The following is a 20804-nucleotide window of genomic DNA, read 5'->3' as shown; positions in this document are numbered from 1 at the left end:
AGCCTCCTCCTCTAGCATCCTCTCAAAGCCCTGCTGACGGCTGACTTGCTTGTGTAAGACGAATGGTTATCTTTAGACAAAGCAGACTTCCTTCCATTTGACCATTTTATGTAGTATTTACACATAACCTCAGAGAAGGAGAAAAATGAGGGATTAGGAAAGGCTTCCTTCTAGGTAAATATGACAGGGAATGAATACACATCGTTATCTGGGGATGAAATGGGCAGAGCTGCCAGAGTCACTGGGCAAACGTCCAATGTTCAGAGTTACACTTGTGCCACCTATGTAGCTGCAAGTGACACTTTCTGAGATGGTCTGTTTCCAAGTGATGAGGATATGCCTAGCTATAAAGATAAAGTTTAAAATTACATACTAATTAAAAAACAATAATCTTAGGTCCTTTATACTAAGCCTAGTAAATCTTAACACTTTAATGAATATATTTAAGATCTCACAAAAGCTACATTTGAGTTGAAACTCATTCTTAATTTATGTTTTTTTGACTAAAAACCAGGCACAATTTGATACGGTTAAACAACTTCAAGTGGATTATGATTGATATATTTTCCTTGTAATAATTTTACTAGCTGTAAATTTCAGGGCGGAAATAAGATAGTGGTCATTAAAAACAGAATGTGAAAATATTTTAATCTTCTTCAGTCATTAATCATGCCGGCTTTACTAGATCACTCCACTAAGCTATCTGAAGCAGATTAAGGCATTTTCTAAACCGTAGCTTTTCTGGTTTGGATCATTCTATATAAAGCCATCCCACAGACTCAGTGGCAAATTCAGATAAAAGATAAATACAGAATCCTTCAGTGCTTTGTTCCATAGACCCATGACTCAAATCATGGTACATCACACATCATATAAATTAGAAAAACACAATAATTAGAAATAATCATGCCTAAAGAGGAAAATCATAAATCTAGCACTAAGAAGAGTAAAATGGAAAAGTTGCTACCAATCAATTTTATGCATGATTCTACTAAATTCTACTAAAGTGAGTCACGAAATATAAAGCATTTATACAGATCCCTGTAAAATGGGCGGTGCTGATGCTGGTGCGTGCCGGCTGAAGCAGGTGGATCTCTGTGAATTCAAGGCCAGCCTGGTCTACAGAGTGAGTTCCAGGAGAGTGGAGCCTGCATAGAAAAACCCTGAAACCCTCAAAAAAAATATAGATTCCTATAAAAATAATTCTGATTGGTTACATTTGAATGAAATATTGATATAACTTTCACATACAGGTTTTCTATTAGTGTATAACCCTAGAAAAAATACTAATGAAATATTATAACATAAATAAACTTAAATCTGAAATGCTCAAGGAAAGCTCTAAATTACATTTTTTAAACTGCCTGCAGAGCCTCAGGTATATTCTTACTGCTATAGCATAAAACTTGAACCTTTGGGTAGCTGCTCTGAACTACTAAACTCAGCCACAAAGTATCACTACTGTTAATAAACTATATCACTAAGCACCTCTACTGTCACTAAACTTGCCACTAAGCACCTCTACTACTAAACTCTACCTCCAAGCACCTCTATTGCCATTAAACTAGCCACTAAGCACCTCTACTGTTAACTAAATTCTGCCACAAAACACCTCTACTGTCACTAAACTCTACCACTAAGCACCTCTACTGTCACTAAACTCAACACTATGCACCTCTACTGTCACTAAACTCAACACTAAGCACCTCTACTGTCACTAAACTAGCCACTAACACCTCTACTGTCACTAAACTCAACACTAAGCACCTCTACTGTCACTAAACTCAACACCAAGCACCTCTACTGTCACTAAACTCAACACCAAGCACCTCTACTGTCACTAAGCTCAACACTATGCTTCCCTCCCCCTGTTCCTCCATCTATCCCTTCCCACTTCCCTGTTCTGATATTCCCCTATACTGTTGCACAGAGTTTTTCCAGAACCAGGGGCCACTCCTCCATTCTTTTTGGACCCATCTATGTTCTTAAGAAACAGTATGTGAATCTTTTATATTTAGAAAAGGATGAAAAATTACAAGATGAATGATCATCAAGCCAAAATATTGCTCAAAATTCCTTCATATTTAGTTCCTACCATTAGAAATTGGAAAATGAATAAAAAAATAAAATATTTTCTATAAAAGACTTATTTATCATTAAATTAATTTAATTCATCGTTGAATTATGTGTGTTAGGGCATTGTGTATGAGTGTGGGCACCCCCAGAAGCCAGAAGAGGGGATCAGACTCCCCGGAGCTGGAGCTGCAGGCCCTCGTGAGCCTTGAGTGCTGGGAATTGAATTGGGTTCTCTGCAAAAGCAGTAAGTGTGCTTAATCCCAGAGCCATCTCTCAGCCCACAAAGAAAAGAAAAAAGGAAGCTATTTACACATAAAATGAGTTTTCAAAGTCTAGCTGAATATAGAAGTCAGTGGCAGGACACTTGAAGGGCACATGCAGGGCCGGCAGAAGACCAGTACAGGGAGACAGACGGCTGTCAGGACAGCTCCAGGCCCACACTCTCCAGGCTGAGGCAAGGAGCTGGCCAGCTCTAGGCCTGCCTGGGCTGGGGTGAAATCTTGTCCAAAACAAAACAGAGTATTTTTAAACCATGTAGAAGAGCGTTTTTAATATTATAGACAAAAAGCAATACATAGCTTCATTTATTTACATTTGGGTTTTTTGTTTTTGTTTTTGTTTTTGTTTTTTTTCCGAAACAGAGTTTCTCTGTGTAGCCCTGGCTATCCTGGAACTCACTCTATAGACCAGGCTGGCCTTGAACTCAGAAATCTGCCTGCCTCTGCCTCCCAAGTGCTGGGATTAAAGGCACGCACGACCACTGCCTGGCTTTACATTTATTCTTTAATGTGCAAAACCGTTTTATATTAGAATAAGCTGTTAGACTCTTATTCCCGAAACCGAAAGACTTGTCCCACCAGCATTTCTAAGGACTGCTGGTTGATATTGCTTATTTCTGCCCAGGAGTGAGCAAGATGTGTCAAGGATATAAATGTTCCAAGAACGTTCTGTGTTGACCTATAATGTTGACATATAAAGTCAACATTACCGAGTGCTACTGCTATCTACAGGGTTACCCCAAACTCTGTTCTATACCCCAGAGTCTGTAATGAGATCTCAACAGCACCTGAACCTTTTAACAAAATCCTCTAGTTTGGGTGGGGTCAGTTTACTGACTCATCCTCAGAGATGCTTGCCACGGTTATCTCTGAATTTGACCCCAGAGAACTATTTAAAATGTTTCCCTCCTTATTTATATCAGCTCCAGCTCTTGAAGACCTACCATGTCTCTGCAAGAGGGATTCTAAAGAATCTCCTTGGACTCCATTGTGAGAATCAACCACGTTGCCTGGAGCCTGTAGACATCATTTTTTCAATGTGATTACAAGGTCAATGAGAGCAAGAAATGCTCTGTGTCCTCCTTCGTGTCTTACATGCGCAAGCAGAAACTGGAGTAAGAATATCTGCATACTAGTCTAGTGCTTTGGTAGGGGAATTCTGGGCCAGAGTGTTGGAAACTAGTATGTTAGTAAGATAACCACGTCACTGGTAGCCATAGCTGGGCCTACATGGACCCAGACTTATACTACACAGCCATATTCAGTACCAGTACCTACAAAAATGTCTATGTGGCCTTAAGGTAGCTGCCTGACTTTCCAAAGCCCCACTCCCTTCATCGATGAGTATGGCCTTGCAGAACTTATAAAATGTTTGTGAGGCTCAAACTCGGTAAGATGTATGAAAATGGTTTTTAATGGTAAAGCGCTATGTGAATACTTTCACGATTCTATCAGGTACAGCACAGTTGAAGTTCAGTTTCCAAGACATGAGAAATAAAAAAAAAAAAAAAAGAACTGAATCCATTTCAAAAGTATCATCATTCTAACTCAGGACATGTTTTTTATAAGATAACTGGCTTGGGCACAGCCTGCCCTAATGCAGTGTGTGCAGTTGTAGACTCTGAGCCATCTCCACTCTTGTGTGGACTCTGTGCTGTATGTCTTGTCTGACACTTCTCACCACAGAGAAGGAAGAGCAATTGCATCCGTGCCAGCAGCGAGAACATTTTCCTAAACATTAACGTGCCCAAGAAAAGAACAAAACTGCAGTTTGTTTGTTTGTTTTTAAAAAAGACTATATAAAACCTTCCAGGACTCATCTATACCACCAAGGGAGGAAATTCATAGCTTAAGAGGATTTAAAAAAAATTCACAATTCAATTTGTGATCTAGTAGCAAACATGAAAGCAAAAACAAACAAACAAAAAACCAAAAACCAAACAAACAAAGCAGTTAAATGGTGCTAGAAACAAGAAAAGTTTATGTGAGGGCCAGCCTGTGCTCTCCTGCCTCCAGTCGGTTTATAGAAGACAACCGACCATGTGCTGTGCTTGATTCTATACAACCAGTATGGTCGTTACAGTGGAGACCTGACTTCTCATACCAGCCTTGAGCAGGGCAAGCAAATGAACGGGTGCACAGGGCAGCATTTACCAGCACGCACCCCCGTCATGTTCTCCTTGGTCTCTCTCAGCAGCCAACAGTTGTACTGTGCCACTCCTTCCAGGAGCGCTGGCACCAAAGTACTAGCCTCATAAAATCTGAGTAGGGATCACTTATGGATTGAGCAATGTAAGGAGAACAGTATTTGTCTAAACTTAAAATATATTGGCTCATGCTTAAACAGCAAGGTCTTCTTAAACTCGCCGTCTGGATCTAAGGTTGGTCTCCATTAGCCCTTCCCTGCTAAACACACAGAGAAATCAATGGGAATTCGTATAATGAGCCAACTTCTGTAAGAAGCAATTGTGCCTACTGTGCTCCCACCTACCACCTCAACATCTGGCATACAGCATGCTCGGTAAATGCATGTTGAATGAATGAACTGTTCAATAGGCAGTGTTTTTCTTATTTCTATTGAACGGTGTCCAGGTACGGATTGCCGTACGCTCGCTTGCAGAGGGATTTATACTCTATTCCCTTCTCTCCTCGTGGTCATTAAAATAAGAAACACAAAATTTTTGTGATTTAAATCACAAAATTGTAAGGCTAAAATGTGTTGTCAGCCTAGTCAGGCAAGGATGGAAAACTATTTTCCTTATTAGCATTTCTCGAGGAAGGCAAACTGGCTTGTTTGTGATAAAGTTGAAAACTCTAGTTCCGGCATACCCAGATTCTCCGTCGTTCAACTGACTGCTTCTCATAATGTTCCACTCTGCACTTCAGTGCCTTTCGGCAGCAACAGAGTCTGTTCTTTGATTTCCTTAGCACGGCACAGAGATCCCTTTTAACTAAAGATCCTAAGGGCGACAACTGGATGCTTTTTATTCCTTGGATTTTTCTCCGCTCTTCGGGGTAATTATATTCTGTCCTGCCTTTTTTATATTGTGTTGTTTAGAGCCTCCTAACCTTCTCCGCCCAGGCTTTATTTAAGAGAGCGAGTGCTCCCCGCCTCTGTTCTCTATACTCACCCAAGCTCATTAGGTTTCTTAATCCTCTATCATTTGCTTTCATGAAATCCTATACCTTTCGAGATGCTGTGTTCTGTTTCCTTAGGAGAGTTATCCCAAGCAGTGCAGAGCACGAAACCTAAGCTTATCCATTTTCTGTAGAAAACTTCGTTTTGAATGTTTATGGGCCATGGAACTACACCTTTTAGATTGGTCTTTCTTTTTCTTTCCTTCTTTCTTCCTTCCTTTCTTTCTTTCTTTCTTTCTTTCTTTCTTTCTTTCTTTCTTTTTCTTCCTTCTTTCTTTTCTTCCTTCTTTTCTTCCTTCTTTTCTTCCTTCTTTCCTTCTTTCTTTCTTTCTATACTCACCCAAGCTCATTAGGTTTCTTAATCCTCTATCATTTGCTTTCATGAAATCCTATACCTTTCGAGATGCTGTGTTCTGTTTCCTTAGGAGAGTTCTTTCTTTCTTTCTTTCTTTCTTTCTTTCTTTCTTTCTTTCTTTCCTTTTTTTTCCTTTGCCCAAACACTGCCCGAGATGTCTCAAGCGAATGCATACAGCTACAGGCAAGTCTTTCACAGATAGTTCTTAACTTGTAAGCCTCAGAATCTTGGGAAAACCACAATATCTGACTGCATTGTTGACTAGTAAGTTCAAACTACGTCTTTGCATCACACCTAGAATTTAGAAGGGAATAAAACCCACACGTGTTTTTTCGGCTTTTCCACCAGGATGTGAACGACACGTGTTCTTCGATTTCACTGAAGACCTGAGTCTTTTCAACTGCTCCTCAACCTAAGCTTTTCCCCATTCGACTCGTTGACACTTCTGCTAAGGGGGCATATACAGAACAGACAAAAGAGCACGCGTTTTCCATTTTATTCCTAGCTTTCTAGGAGCCTTTGTTAAGAAAAGTTGTTTTGGTTTGTGGGCTGAAAGAGGTAATGAATTTTCCAAAGGTGACTAGTTTTACTCCAGCAGAGTTCACAATCTCCGCTTGGTGCGTGTTAGCACGTGACCCCCATCCAGATGACAGAAAGCAAAGCCAGAGTTCCTTATTTAACTGGTTTGCATCCACGCCCTGACCTCCTGGGCTCTGTTTACACAGTCTATCGTGCGATATACTCCACAGTCCTCCGCCTTCAAAAGCACGTCTCTCCTGAGATTTGATAGACGGCTTTCATGTTTGATCACTGCATTAAACCCAGAGCTCTGCTTCCTCCAGCTTCCTGCCCGGGGGGGGGGGGGGGGGGGGGGGGGGGGGGAGGGGGGGGCCGAGGAGCCCAGCTTCTCACCAGCGCTGAACATAAAAGGAAGTCTGTTTTACTCTCTTGACAAAGTCACCGATTCCACAAGCTCTTGGGCGAGAGACGTCTGCTAGGAATTCAGGTTAGCACAGAAACTTTTGAGCCTCTTTAGAAAGAAGGACAGCTCACTATTCTCCCCTGTCAAAGCCAAACTTCAGGTCGTTGAGTCACGAATCGACGGAACACATTCGTAAATGTAGAATTCGCTGTAGAACTCAGTACGACAGAAATCACAGAGAAAGGGGAGCTCAGGACTCACCCAGAGGCTTCACGTGCGAGGGACGCTTCATGTTCTGTGACTCTTAGGTCAGCATGGATGCAATGCCCCTGCGCCAGCTGCAGGATTTCCTAAGTAGATGACTTCCCAGGTGTGAACACAGAAGCACCCCAGTCCATCCTCCAATCCATAATCTATGAGTGGCCTCAACTTCTACACCAGGTAAAGATCCCCATTCGGTACTACCGAGCAATCCATAGTTGTCAGGTTTTAAATACCACATAAAACTTTATATATGAGAAGAAGGCAAGACTTTGACAAATTGTGAATAATAGTAAAATTTAGATGATAGTGATGTGGTGGCGTTCACTGATAACTACTCTCCCTACTGATTGAACTTTTCTTCACAAAAACTGGAATTTCAGGGCCTGGAGAAATGGCTCAGTGGTTAAGAGCACATACTGCTCCCGTGAAGGACCCAGGTTTGGTTCCCCTGCACCTACATAACAGCTCTCCCCCAACTGGAACTCAAGTTCTGTGAGATGCAACGCCCTCTTCTGACCTCTGTGGGTACTGCGGCATGCATTCCCTGTACATAAACTCAGACACACATACATACACATAAATTAAATACACTCATTTTTTTTAAATCTTAATTTAAGGAGATTTAAGGAGCTGAGAAGACTGCTCAGTCAGTGTTGTGCTTGCCTTGAGGACACGAAGACTTGATTTTTGATCCCCAGAACACATGTGATAAAAAAATAAATTAAAAATCTACCAGGCATGGTGTGCCACACGCTTCTAATCACACCACAGCAGTCCAGATGCAAAAAGGGTCGGTCTGTTGACATTGCTGGACATCAATCTGGCCTAACTGACAAGCTCTATGCTGGAGAAATAAAGTCAGAAAGGGTGGTACATGCCTTTAGTCCAGGAAAGGCTATCCCCTAACCTCCATACACACACACACACACACACACACACACGTATACACCACACACGTGCATATGTGCATGCACACACATGTACACACCACACATGTGCATATGCGCATACACATACACACACATGTACACACCATACACGTGCATATGCGCGCACATACACACACATGTACACACCATACACGTGCATATGCACGCACGTACACACATGCACACACATTTAAAATATAGCAGAAGATTGTCCGTTGGCTTCTTTTCATATATATATAAGAAACAAATAGCCGGGCGGTGGTGGCGCACGCCTGTAATCCCAGCACTCTGGGAGGCAGAGGCAGGCAGATTTCTGAGTTCGAGGCCAGCCTGGTCTACAGAGTGAGTTCCAGGACAGCCAGGGCTATACAGAGAAATCCTGTCTCGAAAAAAAAAAAAAAACAAATCCAACCCCTCTCCCCAAAAAAACAACATTCATGATATTTTAGTGTGTACTCAACAAATGATTTTTTTTTTTAAATTATGTGATAGTAGTAAAAGCCTGCCTTCCACCTCAACCTGAAACTAATTAACTACAAATGTTCATTAACTGGTTACTTCTCTTAATAAACCCTATGCATATATATATACACAGACACACACAGAGAGAGACATATATATGAGTATATATACAAAGTATGTAAGCATACACATAGATAAACTTTGAAATCCTGGGCCTTGCTAGTCATTGATGACCATATTTAATACAATGTCATTCTTCAGCCAAAGATCTTGCTTTGCCCATCTGTGTACAGCATCAGAGGTGCATTTGGTGAACGATAAAGAAGCTGAACCTATCAGAATCTACATTTAACTGTCCCAGTGTCGTCTCATCCATAACTAAAACCTGCATGACAGAAAACGTGGAAGAACAAGCACTGTGTTCCCTTCGCCTGGTTCCTCATCAATGCTAGACTTAGAGCTTAGCGCTCAGTAGGGGGGAAAGTTACTTATTTCTTAATTTTAAAACATCTAGATTCACTCCTTAGTTCAATGTGAAAATCAAAGCACAGATTAAACTTTTAATTTCCATTTCCCAGAAGACCTTAGACATCTCTAGCTGTAGTTTTCAAAGATATGCGGATGTTGTCTAACAGACATTCAAATAACTGAAATTGAAGAAAAGAGTTATGGGCAAAAATCTTAGGCCAAAGGAGTGAAACAAGAGCCTGTACAGATGTTATAACTATTTCTGTGATAAACACTAGCCTTCTGTACACGGATTTAGCAGCACACTTTAATTTGGATTAGAAATCTTAACATAAATTATTTGACTTTGACAATAACAGCCTAATATTTCAATTGTGTACATTATTCACAGTTTTCACTTTCAGACCTACCAGACTTCCTTATTTTTTAAAAGCCACATTCAAGTTCTTGGACCTTAAAACCAACTTCTTGTCTGATTTTTAAAGAACGGAATTATATAATCAATAAGCAGCAGTTATTACTTTATTATTTGGTGACTGGCAGTTTTTTTAAGGCATGTAGTCTGTGTGATTTTAATCTCCATCAATTTATTTATTACTAAGAGATTTCAACTATTAAAGACATTTTTCATTCTGGTGCAGTTTCTTGGGGTCAAAGGTCACACGGTAGCTTCAGTGTCACTTCATCTTCATACTGTTTACACTTTGTGTCTGACTTTTGTTTACTTGATTGCAACAGTGACTTGGCTGAGTTAGAAGTCCCAGAACATTCTGACTTAGAGTCCTGGAATCCTAGCATTTAAAGTAGGTGAATTTATTAGGCCAAATCTACAGACTTCATCGGCCGAGAGAAGAGTCTTTCTAAACTAGAGAAACCCATAGAACTGCAGAGCACAAGGATGATCAGGCTCATGAGAAGGAAAAGCAGTTGAGCCCTGTGATACCACCTCGAAAGGAATCTACAGACACCCCACAAGCTAAGGCCTGTTAGGCTGAGATACAGTGAAACTCATGACTAAAAGTGTGACTTTTGAATCCAACAAGTTATGTAATTTTCCCCTGAAAATTATTATCTATTGGGATTGAAAACTAATGTATTAAAATCCATCACAGGGCATAATCCCTTACCTAATGTGAGACAAATTTAGCATTTAAATGGTAAACAGCAATGGGAACTCTGCCCTGCACAGAGCTCAGCAGGAGGTGACAGACAGCCTGATGAGCTCTATCCATGCTGAAGGACAGAGAGCATCTATCCGATGAGGCTGAGGGGGCCCCGCTGTCTGTAAACTCCATCCCGATAGATACAAAGCAATAGCTTGAGGTGATCTTAATTTTCTATGATTTCCCCCAACAAAACATTAAAACATCTATGTCATAGACAGATTTCCAGCTCTGCAGTAGGAAACCCTGCATACTTTGCTCCATTAAAATACATCTCTCCCCAGCCCCCAAATCACTTGCAAATACTCTTCAAGCATTCAAACTTGTAAGATGCTTTGTCTGTTTACAAGGTAATATTCTGTTTTGAACCATGAGAGCGTGTAACAGACATCCTTGCTTTTAAAAGGGAACTCTGCAGTTGGAAGGCAACTAATACTTGTATTAAAGATCCTAAAATGGACATCTCTAATTATGGTCTGAAGCAACCTCCTGCTCTGAGGTGGGGCTTGGGCTTTGAAAAGAGATTGCTCGGTCTGTTTTAAATCAAAATCGTTCTTGACATACCAAATTACTTTTCAAAGAACAATGTAATATATATATATATATATATATATATATATATATATATATATACACACACACACACACACACATACACACACACACACACTCAGAATAACATTCTTGGTGTAAACATACCTGAACCAGAGTCAAATTTGGTTTCTGATCTGCAAAGCAAAAAGAAAAAAGAAGAAAAATTAATATAAAAATTATAAAAGATCTGGGGTGGGAGGTGCAGTAATTATAGATTTCTATATAATGGTCAAAAAAGAAAACCATTTCCCTAAATGTAAACATACATATTTATCTCAACCATTTCAATTGAATGCATATAGTAATTCAGGTCACCTAGTAAGAAAATAAAAAAATAATTTTCAAAGTTTGCCTTTCGTAGAAGGGATTTTATTTTCCCAAATTTCCAAATCTTTCTTTATAGATAAACTTATTTCAGTTGTATTAGGTAGCAGTAAACAAATCCAGTCCGTACTTATTATCAAAGATTTTCAATTACTTAACACCAAGTAATTTTCCAGCAGGTTCTTAGCACACAGCACATGAACTTAGTAACCCCATACACTTAATAAGGAGGAAGAGAGAACAGAGTCCTCGTGGGAGCATTATGTTTCAGATACAGGTTAATACTGGCTGTAGGCTCAGAAGCCTTTGAAGCCCTTGGGCCGGCTGTGGGAAACTGCTGCTGGGTAATTACTCTCAAGATGCTGCTAAGATGCTCTCAAGCAGAATTAACCCTGTGACTGGGCCTAGCCACACGGGCCACTATAAGACAGCATTGTCTATATCAAGCGCCCGGCCCAATTAGCGGGCACGCTCACTCGGATTTATATCGCACATTCACAGGCGATGGTATATATGGTCACAGCTGCCCCGGCAAGATACAAGGACGGAGCAGCGGGAGTCCTGTTAAGGCTGTTCTGCTGACAGAGAAGATTTTCCCCTCTATGGAAATGCAGTTAACTAACTGGGAAAAGGAGATTCCTTTGAAATTATGCCAGGGGACTGAAGCACACAGGACAGGACGTGGTGGCTCTCCTCACCTAAATTAGCATTGAGAGAACGTTGAGAGAAGTACAAGGGAGAAAATAAGAGGCTTCTTAAGTTACGAAAATCTGTGTTCTCAAAGCTCACCTTACTTTTGAACAAAATAAACATTTTTCATTTGCATACTGCATATATAAGCATATATTGTTATATATACATACATATATGTATATATGTATGTAGGTATGTATATAACCACAGATTTTGCTTTGCTGGGGGTTTTCTCTGTGTGGTGCTTAGGGTTGAACCTAGGGGCTCACACATGCTAGGCAAGCACTCGGCCCTTTAGCTCTGCCTCCAGTCCAGCCAATCACATTTGCAGCAACTACCTCTAATAAGCAGACCCACCATCCTCCCCAGCCCCAGTCCTCATGTCTGTCCTTCTCTTCTATGCCCCCTCCCACTCCTGAGGCAAATTCATTTCACTCTATGAGATCGACGGTTCTGGAAAGCCTGTCCTCAGGACTGCACCATCCTGGTGACAACTCAGCGCCTCTGATGTGTTACACAGACTTCCTTCCCTACTTCCTCCCTAGACCTCAGCCATGCCTCAGTAACCTTTGTAACCACAGCATCTAGACGCGCCGGGTGTGCTTGCGTAGACGCCTGCCAAGGGAAACCGCAGTGACAATGGTCTTAATAAAATATATGTTTTGAGATATGAGAAATGATGTCAAAAAAAAAAACCTCTGTCAGAGAATCTTACATTGTCCTGAGGCACCCGGTCTATGTGTAACATACCCACAAAGTAAATCTTAAAATATGTTCACAAACGAATTGCTGCCCCAAGCATTGATTAACATTGTCAGAATCCTCAGACATGGTATTAAACATTTTTTAAAAAAATACATTGTTAATAATAAAAATATGATCTGAAAAGTGATGGGATCAGATGTGCAGTTAGGGAAACTTGGTCCTAGGACATAAGTTCATTGAAACTTCTGCGAGATTGGACTCATTCACATAAGCAAAGACACCAGGTCTGTTGTGTCACAGTGCATCGCAGCATCTGTTAGGATGGCCTCTGTCCGTAAATACTCTTTAAGGGTGAGTAAAATACAGAGAGGCAGAGGTAGTAACACAGACATGTGCAGTAGAAGTTCGAGGGCATTCGATCCATTCCGAGCCTACCCCTGGCAGGCTTAGCTCTCGAGGTAGCTCTACCAGATGCTGGAATACGAGAAAGCACAAAGGCGGCCACGAAATGGGTAAGCTCAGGGTATCTGCAAACACACCCATTCTATGCCACCCCCTCACCCGCCATACAACAGACTCATGCATTGGAGGGCAGAATTATTCAATCAGCTCCTTTGGTAATCACCAAGGGGAGTCGTTTGGTGCTGGCTATAACTGCTTTCCAACATACCTTAATCCCTTTTTATTTTTTCAAAGTTTTAAATGGGCACAGAGCTGCATAGGTGAGATAATATTTCTGCGCTGTTTAGCACCTCTCTTGTGGCTCGTTGTGACCACGTGACCTAATTATCTTGCTCCAGGCCCCACCTCTTAAAGACCCAGCACCTGAACACCATCACACCAGGGACCAATGTTTCCGGCTCATGAGCTTTTGGTGAACACACTACATCCATAGCCAAATCTCAGCCAGGCTCATGCTAAGATTTATTCATGTTTCGAGGTGAAAACAAAGATCTTGTACATTTTTAACCAGAATGTGGGCTGACACTAGAAAATCCAACTGTCATTTACATCTTTAAAGACAATTTTAAGTCTGTAACATATACATTCTTTTTGTAGAGAAATTGAAGGTTTTCCAGAGAGGGCAGATTTAGTCACTGGTTAGAGTTGTATGCTCCTGGAAAGAGTAAAAAAGAACTACCATTTTCTATTTACACAGAACATTCTACGTTCGTCAAAGTAAAAAGACTTAAGGTTGAGGATATAGCCTGGTTGGTCACATGTCTGCCTGGTGTGCAGTCAGGTCTGGATTGGTTTCTAACCGTATGTGTGCCAGTTGTGGTGGCTGAGAACGTGGGAGGTTGACCCAGGAGGGTCAGGAAGGAGAAAGCCTTCCTCAGCCATATAGCAAGTTCTAGGCCACCCTGAGCTATTCGAAACCCTGACAGTGTAGAATAACGGGAGTGGGGAAGGGAAGAGGTGGGGAAGGAGAATAAAATTTTCAGAAATTATAATATTCCAGGGCAGAAATTATATTTGAGGGCCACGCATACCAGTCTCAGAATTTCTTCCTACTCCCAGGCAAAGGCCTTTCTTTTTTCATTTTTTTGTTTGTTAGTTTGGTTGGTTGGTTGGTTTTGTTTTTGATTTTTTGTTTGTTTGGGTTTTTTGGTGGTTTTTTGTTTATTTGTTTTTGTTGTTGTTGTTGTTGTTTAGTTGGTTTTTCTTTTTCGAGACAGGGTTTCTCTATATAGCCCTGGCTGTCCTGGAACTCACTCTGTAGACCAGGCTGTCCTCAGACTCAGAAATCTGCCTGCCACTGCCTCCTAAGTGCTGGGATTAAAAGCATGGGCCACTACTGGCTGGAGGCAAAGGCCTTTCTTAGACAAAACAATGAATAAGAGGAGTGAACATTCACATGTCTTCTCTGGGGACGTAAGCACAGTATGCTTCCTCTACTTGGGATGCTCCCAATCTCCCTGGCACCTAACCTCAGAAATGTTCTGCACTTACTGGCTTCAAAGTTTTGTGAAGGAAAAAAAAAAAAAAAAAGACCAGACTAGGCTAAATCTCTACTCCGTAACACGGTGACACCTTCCTGGATGTGACGCTCATCAGAGTTGTAATTCTCTAACATATTTGTTTATATAAGGTTTCCTTATATTGTCTCCTGGTGGTTTTATTAAATACGCTTTAATTACATATTAACTGTGCATACTAGCAAGCTTCCCTGTGACAATTTCACACTGTTTTATACTGAGACCTAGAACCCAACGATGGCAGGAGTCACTATCCGTTGCCTACCTGATAACTAGATTCCTGCTCCCTCAGTAGCAGAACTGCAGTTTCTGGAAGGTGCTGAGACACGCCCACTTGAGCGATGACTTCTGTGCACGCATCAGAAACTGGTTCAAGGCTAAGCCCTCTGCCCAGCTGAGTTCTAGGAGGTAAAACGTGTTGGTGATTGTTCTCGGAGAGGTTGCCAGAGGAAAGTCCCGCCTCAGACTCTGCTTTCCTGCCTTCTAAGTCCCCGTACGAAGATGCCCAGAGCTGCCTCAGTGTCTTGCAACCCCAGGGATGAGACACAGGCATTTCCTCTCCAGGGCTGCTTTGCTACCCGTAGAATGGGGGTAAGAAACTTACTTTTAAGAGCTTTTGTATAGATTAAGAAGACCCTAAAAGAGCCTGGGTCAGGTTCTGGTATTTATTACAAGCCAAGTAAAAGTTTCCAAGTAATAATGTAGCATAGAATTAACCTATGACAACAAGCTCAATTGGCAATGTTTTAGCTAAATAAGAACAGCATTATATTATGTATCTATGAACTACTGGTCTGGTTAAGACCTTACAGGTGTGCACTGTGAAATGATACAGGGAAAACAACCAAGCAAAAGAACAACAATAAAAGTAACTGGGAGAAAAATGGAGCTTTTAAGCAGACAGAAAGAACGACTCTTATGTTGTCTGTTTTTCTCATTTCTAAGGAGTACTTGACAGAGGCATCCCAAGGGAGGGAGAGGTTACTTCAGCTCACTCTTTGGGAGACGCTTGTCCCATAATGGAGGCTCAGGCCATGTTGTCCATATCAGTGGGAGCTTTCGATGTGACTTTTGACATCTTAGCAGATCAGGAAGATAATTTGAGCTGATCATTGGTATTAGCCTATCTCCAGCAGCATAAGGTAGTCACGTGGGCCCTGCCTCTCAGAGTTACACAAGGTCGTCAAACCGCACTATGAGCTGGAGACCAAGAGCTCAAACATAGGAGACCACGAAGGACATTTTATATTTAAACTAGAACTTTCTGCCCCAATCCCTGAAGGCCGTCTCATAATGCAAAGTGTATCCAGTCCAACTTTTCTGTGTTAACAGCCCTAACACTGTTTAGGGCCCCGAAGTCCATTGACTTTTCTGAAACTACAGACAAAGAGCTGTAGCTTTTAATACTATTTAAAGTTACATATTTCTAGTATCCAGCAGCGCATTCCCACTCCTAAAGGGAAGAGTTGAGTATGGTGAGGACCACGGGACCATAATAAGAGTGAAGCCCCGTAGGACAAAAACTAAACTCTGTAGCGCCAGGCTCAACACCTAGGGCTTTGGGTGGCACCATCTGAGCACCGTGTGTTAGGGCAGCCTTGTCCCTTCAGCTCTGCCCATTGCAACACACATGGCCTGTCTGGTGAGCCTGCAGCTTTCCTTGGCAAATGCTGCACATCCTTGGCATCTCCAACATCCTGGGATCTCCAGTGCAACTTGAGCTTCACCCTCACAGCGGTGTCACCAAGCCTGCTCAGGTGTCCCTCAGAGAGAATTCAACCTTGCTTCACACTGTGCGCACTCATAGACTTTCAGTAAAATTATCACAAGGTCCCAGGATCCTGGCAATGCTAGATTCTAAATGCCTACAAAGCCAGTGCCGTGGTGGAGATGGTACCAAGACCTCTTGCCAACTCAAGATATAACAGCACCCCTGACCCACTGCTGCAGCAATCTCTGAGTGGCTGCGTGACTGAACCTAGGGGACACTCCTGGTTGCCTCTATAGAAGCTGAGCGCCCTGGTTCTCTGTCTTTTCAAATGAAATGTCTTCCTAAGACTGGCCTCTGGACAAAAGAGCCTATCAAACACTTTATTAATGGTTGTTCTGGGAATGAAAGGAAGAGATGGGATGTTTCACCCCCATCGTCCTGAGACCCAGGCTAGCACTGCACCCCTGGTTCCAAAGGCCTGCGTCAATGGCCCCAGAAGACATAAGGTTCTTCAGTTCATAGCAAGCTCCTGAAAAGCAGACAGAGTTTGAGGAAATGCATGCTTTCAAGTTCTCCAAGCAAGCCTGAACTCTTGTAATCCAACTGGCATTCCTCTAACGTGAAGAAGACCTCGCCTATTAACAATTGCAAAGCTCCTTATCTTTCCAAGTATTCCAATTTGTTTACATTACTAATGCAATGTTATACCCAAGTAATGTTTTGCCCAATGGAAAAATAGAGAAGATACCCTCGAACTATATGAAATTTCACACAGTGTGAAATATATGTGTGCATGTATAATATATATATGTGTGTGTATGTATATATATGGATAAGTGTATATGTATAAACATATACATATGCAAATCAAGTTATATATATATATAAAGTTTTATATATATGGTATCTTAGTGAATGTATTAAAACTACTGTTTTATTGTATAGCTAAAGTCTTGAAGAACTTAAGTCAAACAATACCACATCAGACTGCAAAGATTTGGACTGGTCAGCAAACCACCTAGAATGACCTATCAATAAAAAGACAAGGCTCATAAAGTCAATAAAATTCTACTCCATCAGAGCCCTAAGCTAAATGCGTAAGAGAGATACAATTCCCGAAGCCTCCCCGCCAATCTGGAAACCAGGCAGAGAAGTTCACTGGAAGGTCAAAACACACATTAAGTCATAGTCAAGAGCATTTATGGAGTGCTTACTATGTACAAAGCACTCTATTTGAAAGAGGAGGTCTTCTATAAAGTCGCCATAATTCAACCCATAAAAGCCCTTTACAGTTTAAGATCAATAGCTTGCACCTCCTTGAAGAACAAACGGGTAGCTGGTACTGACTGGGACAGGTGTAATTGGTCAGTCAGGGGTGCTTGGTGTCTCAACTTGAACAAGCCTTTGCAGTCTACACAAATGCCACATTCTGGGTGGTCTTACACAAGAACATTCTCAAAGAAGGTCCACCAGAGGTGGGAGAGTTAGTTCATGGTTATGCGGAGTACGAGTCATGTGACTGCCATGAACACCGTACACTTAACTACATGCATGGAAGTAAAAACCTCCAAAGCCCTAGCAGTACAATGCCAATTCTCCTTACCGCAGGAACCTTGCAACTGAATGCCACTGCAAACCAAATCCACCCAAGAACTTTGAGAAGTATATTTTGTTTCTAGTACGACGCATGCAGGTTAACTTAAGATGTGAGCAGCATAGGGAAGAAACCTCCTCCCAGTTGCTCTGTGATCATGAAATGGGGGAGGGGGGACAAAGCAGACAGCTACCCAGCTTGACGGTGCAGTCTTACTCAGTCTCCAGTGTTTGCAGCAGTGGACACAGCTGCAGCACAGTAAGAGCTGCCAGGTACCCAGTGCTACTTTACAGCAACATTTCTATACAGCAGGGAAACTAGATAATATAGAAAAATAAAAGAACCCAAAACCCAACTTGGGGGTGGGCAGCTACTTGCCTAGGAAGATTCTACTCCCAGAATAAAAAACAATCTTCGTTCCTAAAGCCTATTCTGTGGTCTTCTGTTCTCTTTCCCTCCGTTTTAGCGCCTTCTGTGTATCCTTCTGTACAGCTTTCCCCTGAGCCTGCTATCCCTGCCGCTGCAGGAGATGGGTCTCAACCATTCCAACCTTAACCCTCTGGACCCAATCACGATCGCTGCGTTTTCTGAGCTAATCCTTCACAATATCTCCACTGAGTGTTTATGGCTTGAAGCTTAGATCATAGCTCAACCTCTGTGCCACCCGACTTTGGAAGCCCCTTCTTCTGAAGTGTTTTTTCTAATATGGACAAGTCAAGCAAGTGGCCTCCATTCTTCTGTATCTCCACTGTGTCACTTATCGAGATGACTGTAGATCCCAGAACTGGCTCTTTATTTTAAAAAGTTCCTCTCTATGTTCTGAGTGTGGCCACCCATCAGTGTGAATGAGTTCCGAGGAGATCTGGTTTGAATGATATCAACAGCAATTTTAACACATGCTACTAAAGCACTCATGAGAGATGAGACTGGCTATCATCTGCCTGTGAAATTGGTGCAAAATCTCTTACTAAGGATTAATTTGGTGTTTATTACCTTGAATGGGAGGGAAGATAATGAATGCAGTTTTGAAAGTCTGATAAAGTGCTCCGATTAGAATATAGTGACTATTGTTTTCAAAAAATTTGGGGGGAATGAATCAGTCTATTATTCGAAAACCACATTTTGACACTAGCATTTTTGGTCTTGTGAACCACAAGATGCCAGTGTAGACAAGGATGCGTGGATTCAGAACAAAGGCCAGTGCTAGAGGAACTGGTACTGGAGAAAGCTGGGAAACACAGTGGAGATGCAGAAGAATAGGGGCCACTTGCTTGACTTGTCCGTATTAGAAAAAACACTTCAGAAGAAGGGGCTCCCAAAGTCGGGTGGCACAGAGGTTGGGCTATGATCTAAGCTTCACCCGCCAGGGTGAGGTACAGAATCTGCAGCTCTCATGGGCCACAAGATTTACAAGTTGCTCTATGAAGCTCAGCAGAGGGGCCACGACCACCCTCCTCAAGCTCTCTGTTTGTCTCACTACCTCTATCACCTCTTCAACGTGCCATGGTTTGAAGCGTCCTGGTGATCAGTTAGGTTCTTTCTGAATTGGCCACTGTACCCACTAACTTTCAACTGCATGCCTTGTGCCAACCATAGAATACCTTGGATACAGGTTGGCCAGTTTCTGAAAGAGCACAGTTTATTGCTTCCTGGGTTTATCTAGATTCTCTTGGTTTTGGACAAGCAAACCCACCTCCCTCTCATTTTGTCCTCTACAGCAAATGGCTACTCTTCATCATCAACCGGACTGTGAAATCAGCCACTCAATGAACAGAGAAAACTCCCCCGAGTTCTGAAACAGCGCATGACTCAGCCAAAGCTTGACTTTCTTCCAAGCATGAGCCTCTCACTGAGGCACACTGAGACAGCTAATATTAGATTAATCCTTCATAGTACTTTAATGTGAACATTTCGTGATCATGCTGATCTTTTCCTATTCCTAAAACGTTGTTTCCTCAATCTCAAAAGTCCTTGTAAGGTGAGCTGTATCCTTTCCCCACAAACAGGAAAGCGCCAGCTGTGAGAGGTTACAGTGTGTCAGTGGGCTACTTCAGTAAAGTGGAGGAAGCTGTGGGTCTCTCTCCTCGCTTCTCTACACCTTAGTCACAGCTTTCTTTACTTTAACATCCAAATCCAGCTACTTGGCCATCATCAGAAAAAATACCAATTTCGCCAGAGCTGCCAGACGTTGACTTGCTAACCAAAAACACCAATCAATCAAAATGTAGGGCAACATTGTATTAAAGGAGCTAATGAGAGACAGAGGGCCTGAGGGCTGTCAGGCCCAAGCTTGGTCCTACTCCCAATGTTTCCTGAACTGCACAGCCTGGGTGGCATTTTGGGTTTTGTTGTTAAAGAATAAGGTATTTTTTAAGTTATTAGCATACAGTTTATCACATGCTAACCTCTCAACTGTTGTTTTAGGTTAAACTGTAGTCTATTGGAGGATGATCAACAGTTCATAAAATCAGTCTTTTTAGTAATGACTACAAATCTTCTCGCGATGGTGTTTCCTCCTTCACCAGTTTCTCCCTGGGTATCTGAGAACAGGACCCAGGAGTGCCACCAGGAGATGGAATACAGTCCCAAGGAAGGAGAACATTTTGAAATAGTGACTAAAAGAGAGGCCAAGAGAAGAGAAGACTAAAGTTTGCGTAGCTTGACCTCCCCCTGGCCACTGACAGGAGAGACATTAGTAAAGAAGTACTGTGCCTTTAAAAGAACGCAGCTCTCTGGAGACAAACTCCAAAGGGCAAACATGTATTCAATGCCCAAGAAGAATTCAAAATAATGATCACAAGGAAACCCAGCAAGACATTCAAAACATCACGAGACAATTCAGCAAAGCTGATAAAACAATTCATGATATGATTAGGAGTAAGAAATTCAGCCAGGAGATGATTTTAAAAACAAAAACAAACAAATAAAAAACAAGGACTGGAGAGATGGCTCAGCGGTTAAGAGCACTGACTGCTCTTCTGAAGGTCCTGAGTTCAAAGCCCAGCAACCACATGGTGGCTCACAACCATCTGTAATGAAAATCTGATGCTCTCTTCTGGTGTGTCTGAAAACAGCTACAGTATACTTACATTAAATAAATAAATAAATAAATAAATAAATAAATAAATCTTAAAAAAAGGGGGGGGGGG

At 41.8% G+C, this 20804-nt stretch overlaps 1 protein-coding gene across 2 annotated transcripts in view; it reads right to left on the bottom strand.

The window, feature by feature from the left end:
* Positions 1-20804, bottom strand: part of Msrb3 (methionine sulfoxide reductase B3) — a 133288-nt gene that overhangs the window by 36802 nt on the left and 75682 nt on the right. For both annotated transcript variants that reach the window (XM_052166046.1, XM_052166045.1), the window contains one exon: positions 10755-10783. In XM_052166046.1, the coding sequence (XP_052022006.1) occupies positions 10755-10783 (29 nt within the window). The remainder of the gene's footprint in view (positions 1-10754; positions 10784-20804) is intronic.

This window comes from Apodemus sylvaticus, chromosome 20 (assembly GCF_947179515.1).
Source record: "Apodemus sylvaticus chromosome 20, mApoSyl1.1, whole genome shotgun sequence".
Taxonomy (NCBI): domain Eukaryota; kingdom Metazoa; phylum Chordata; class Mammalia; order Rodentia; family Muridae; genus Apodemus; species Apodemus sylvaticus.
This window is presented reverse-complemented; position numbering and strand designations above follow the sequence as displayed.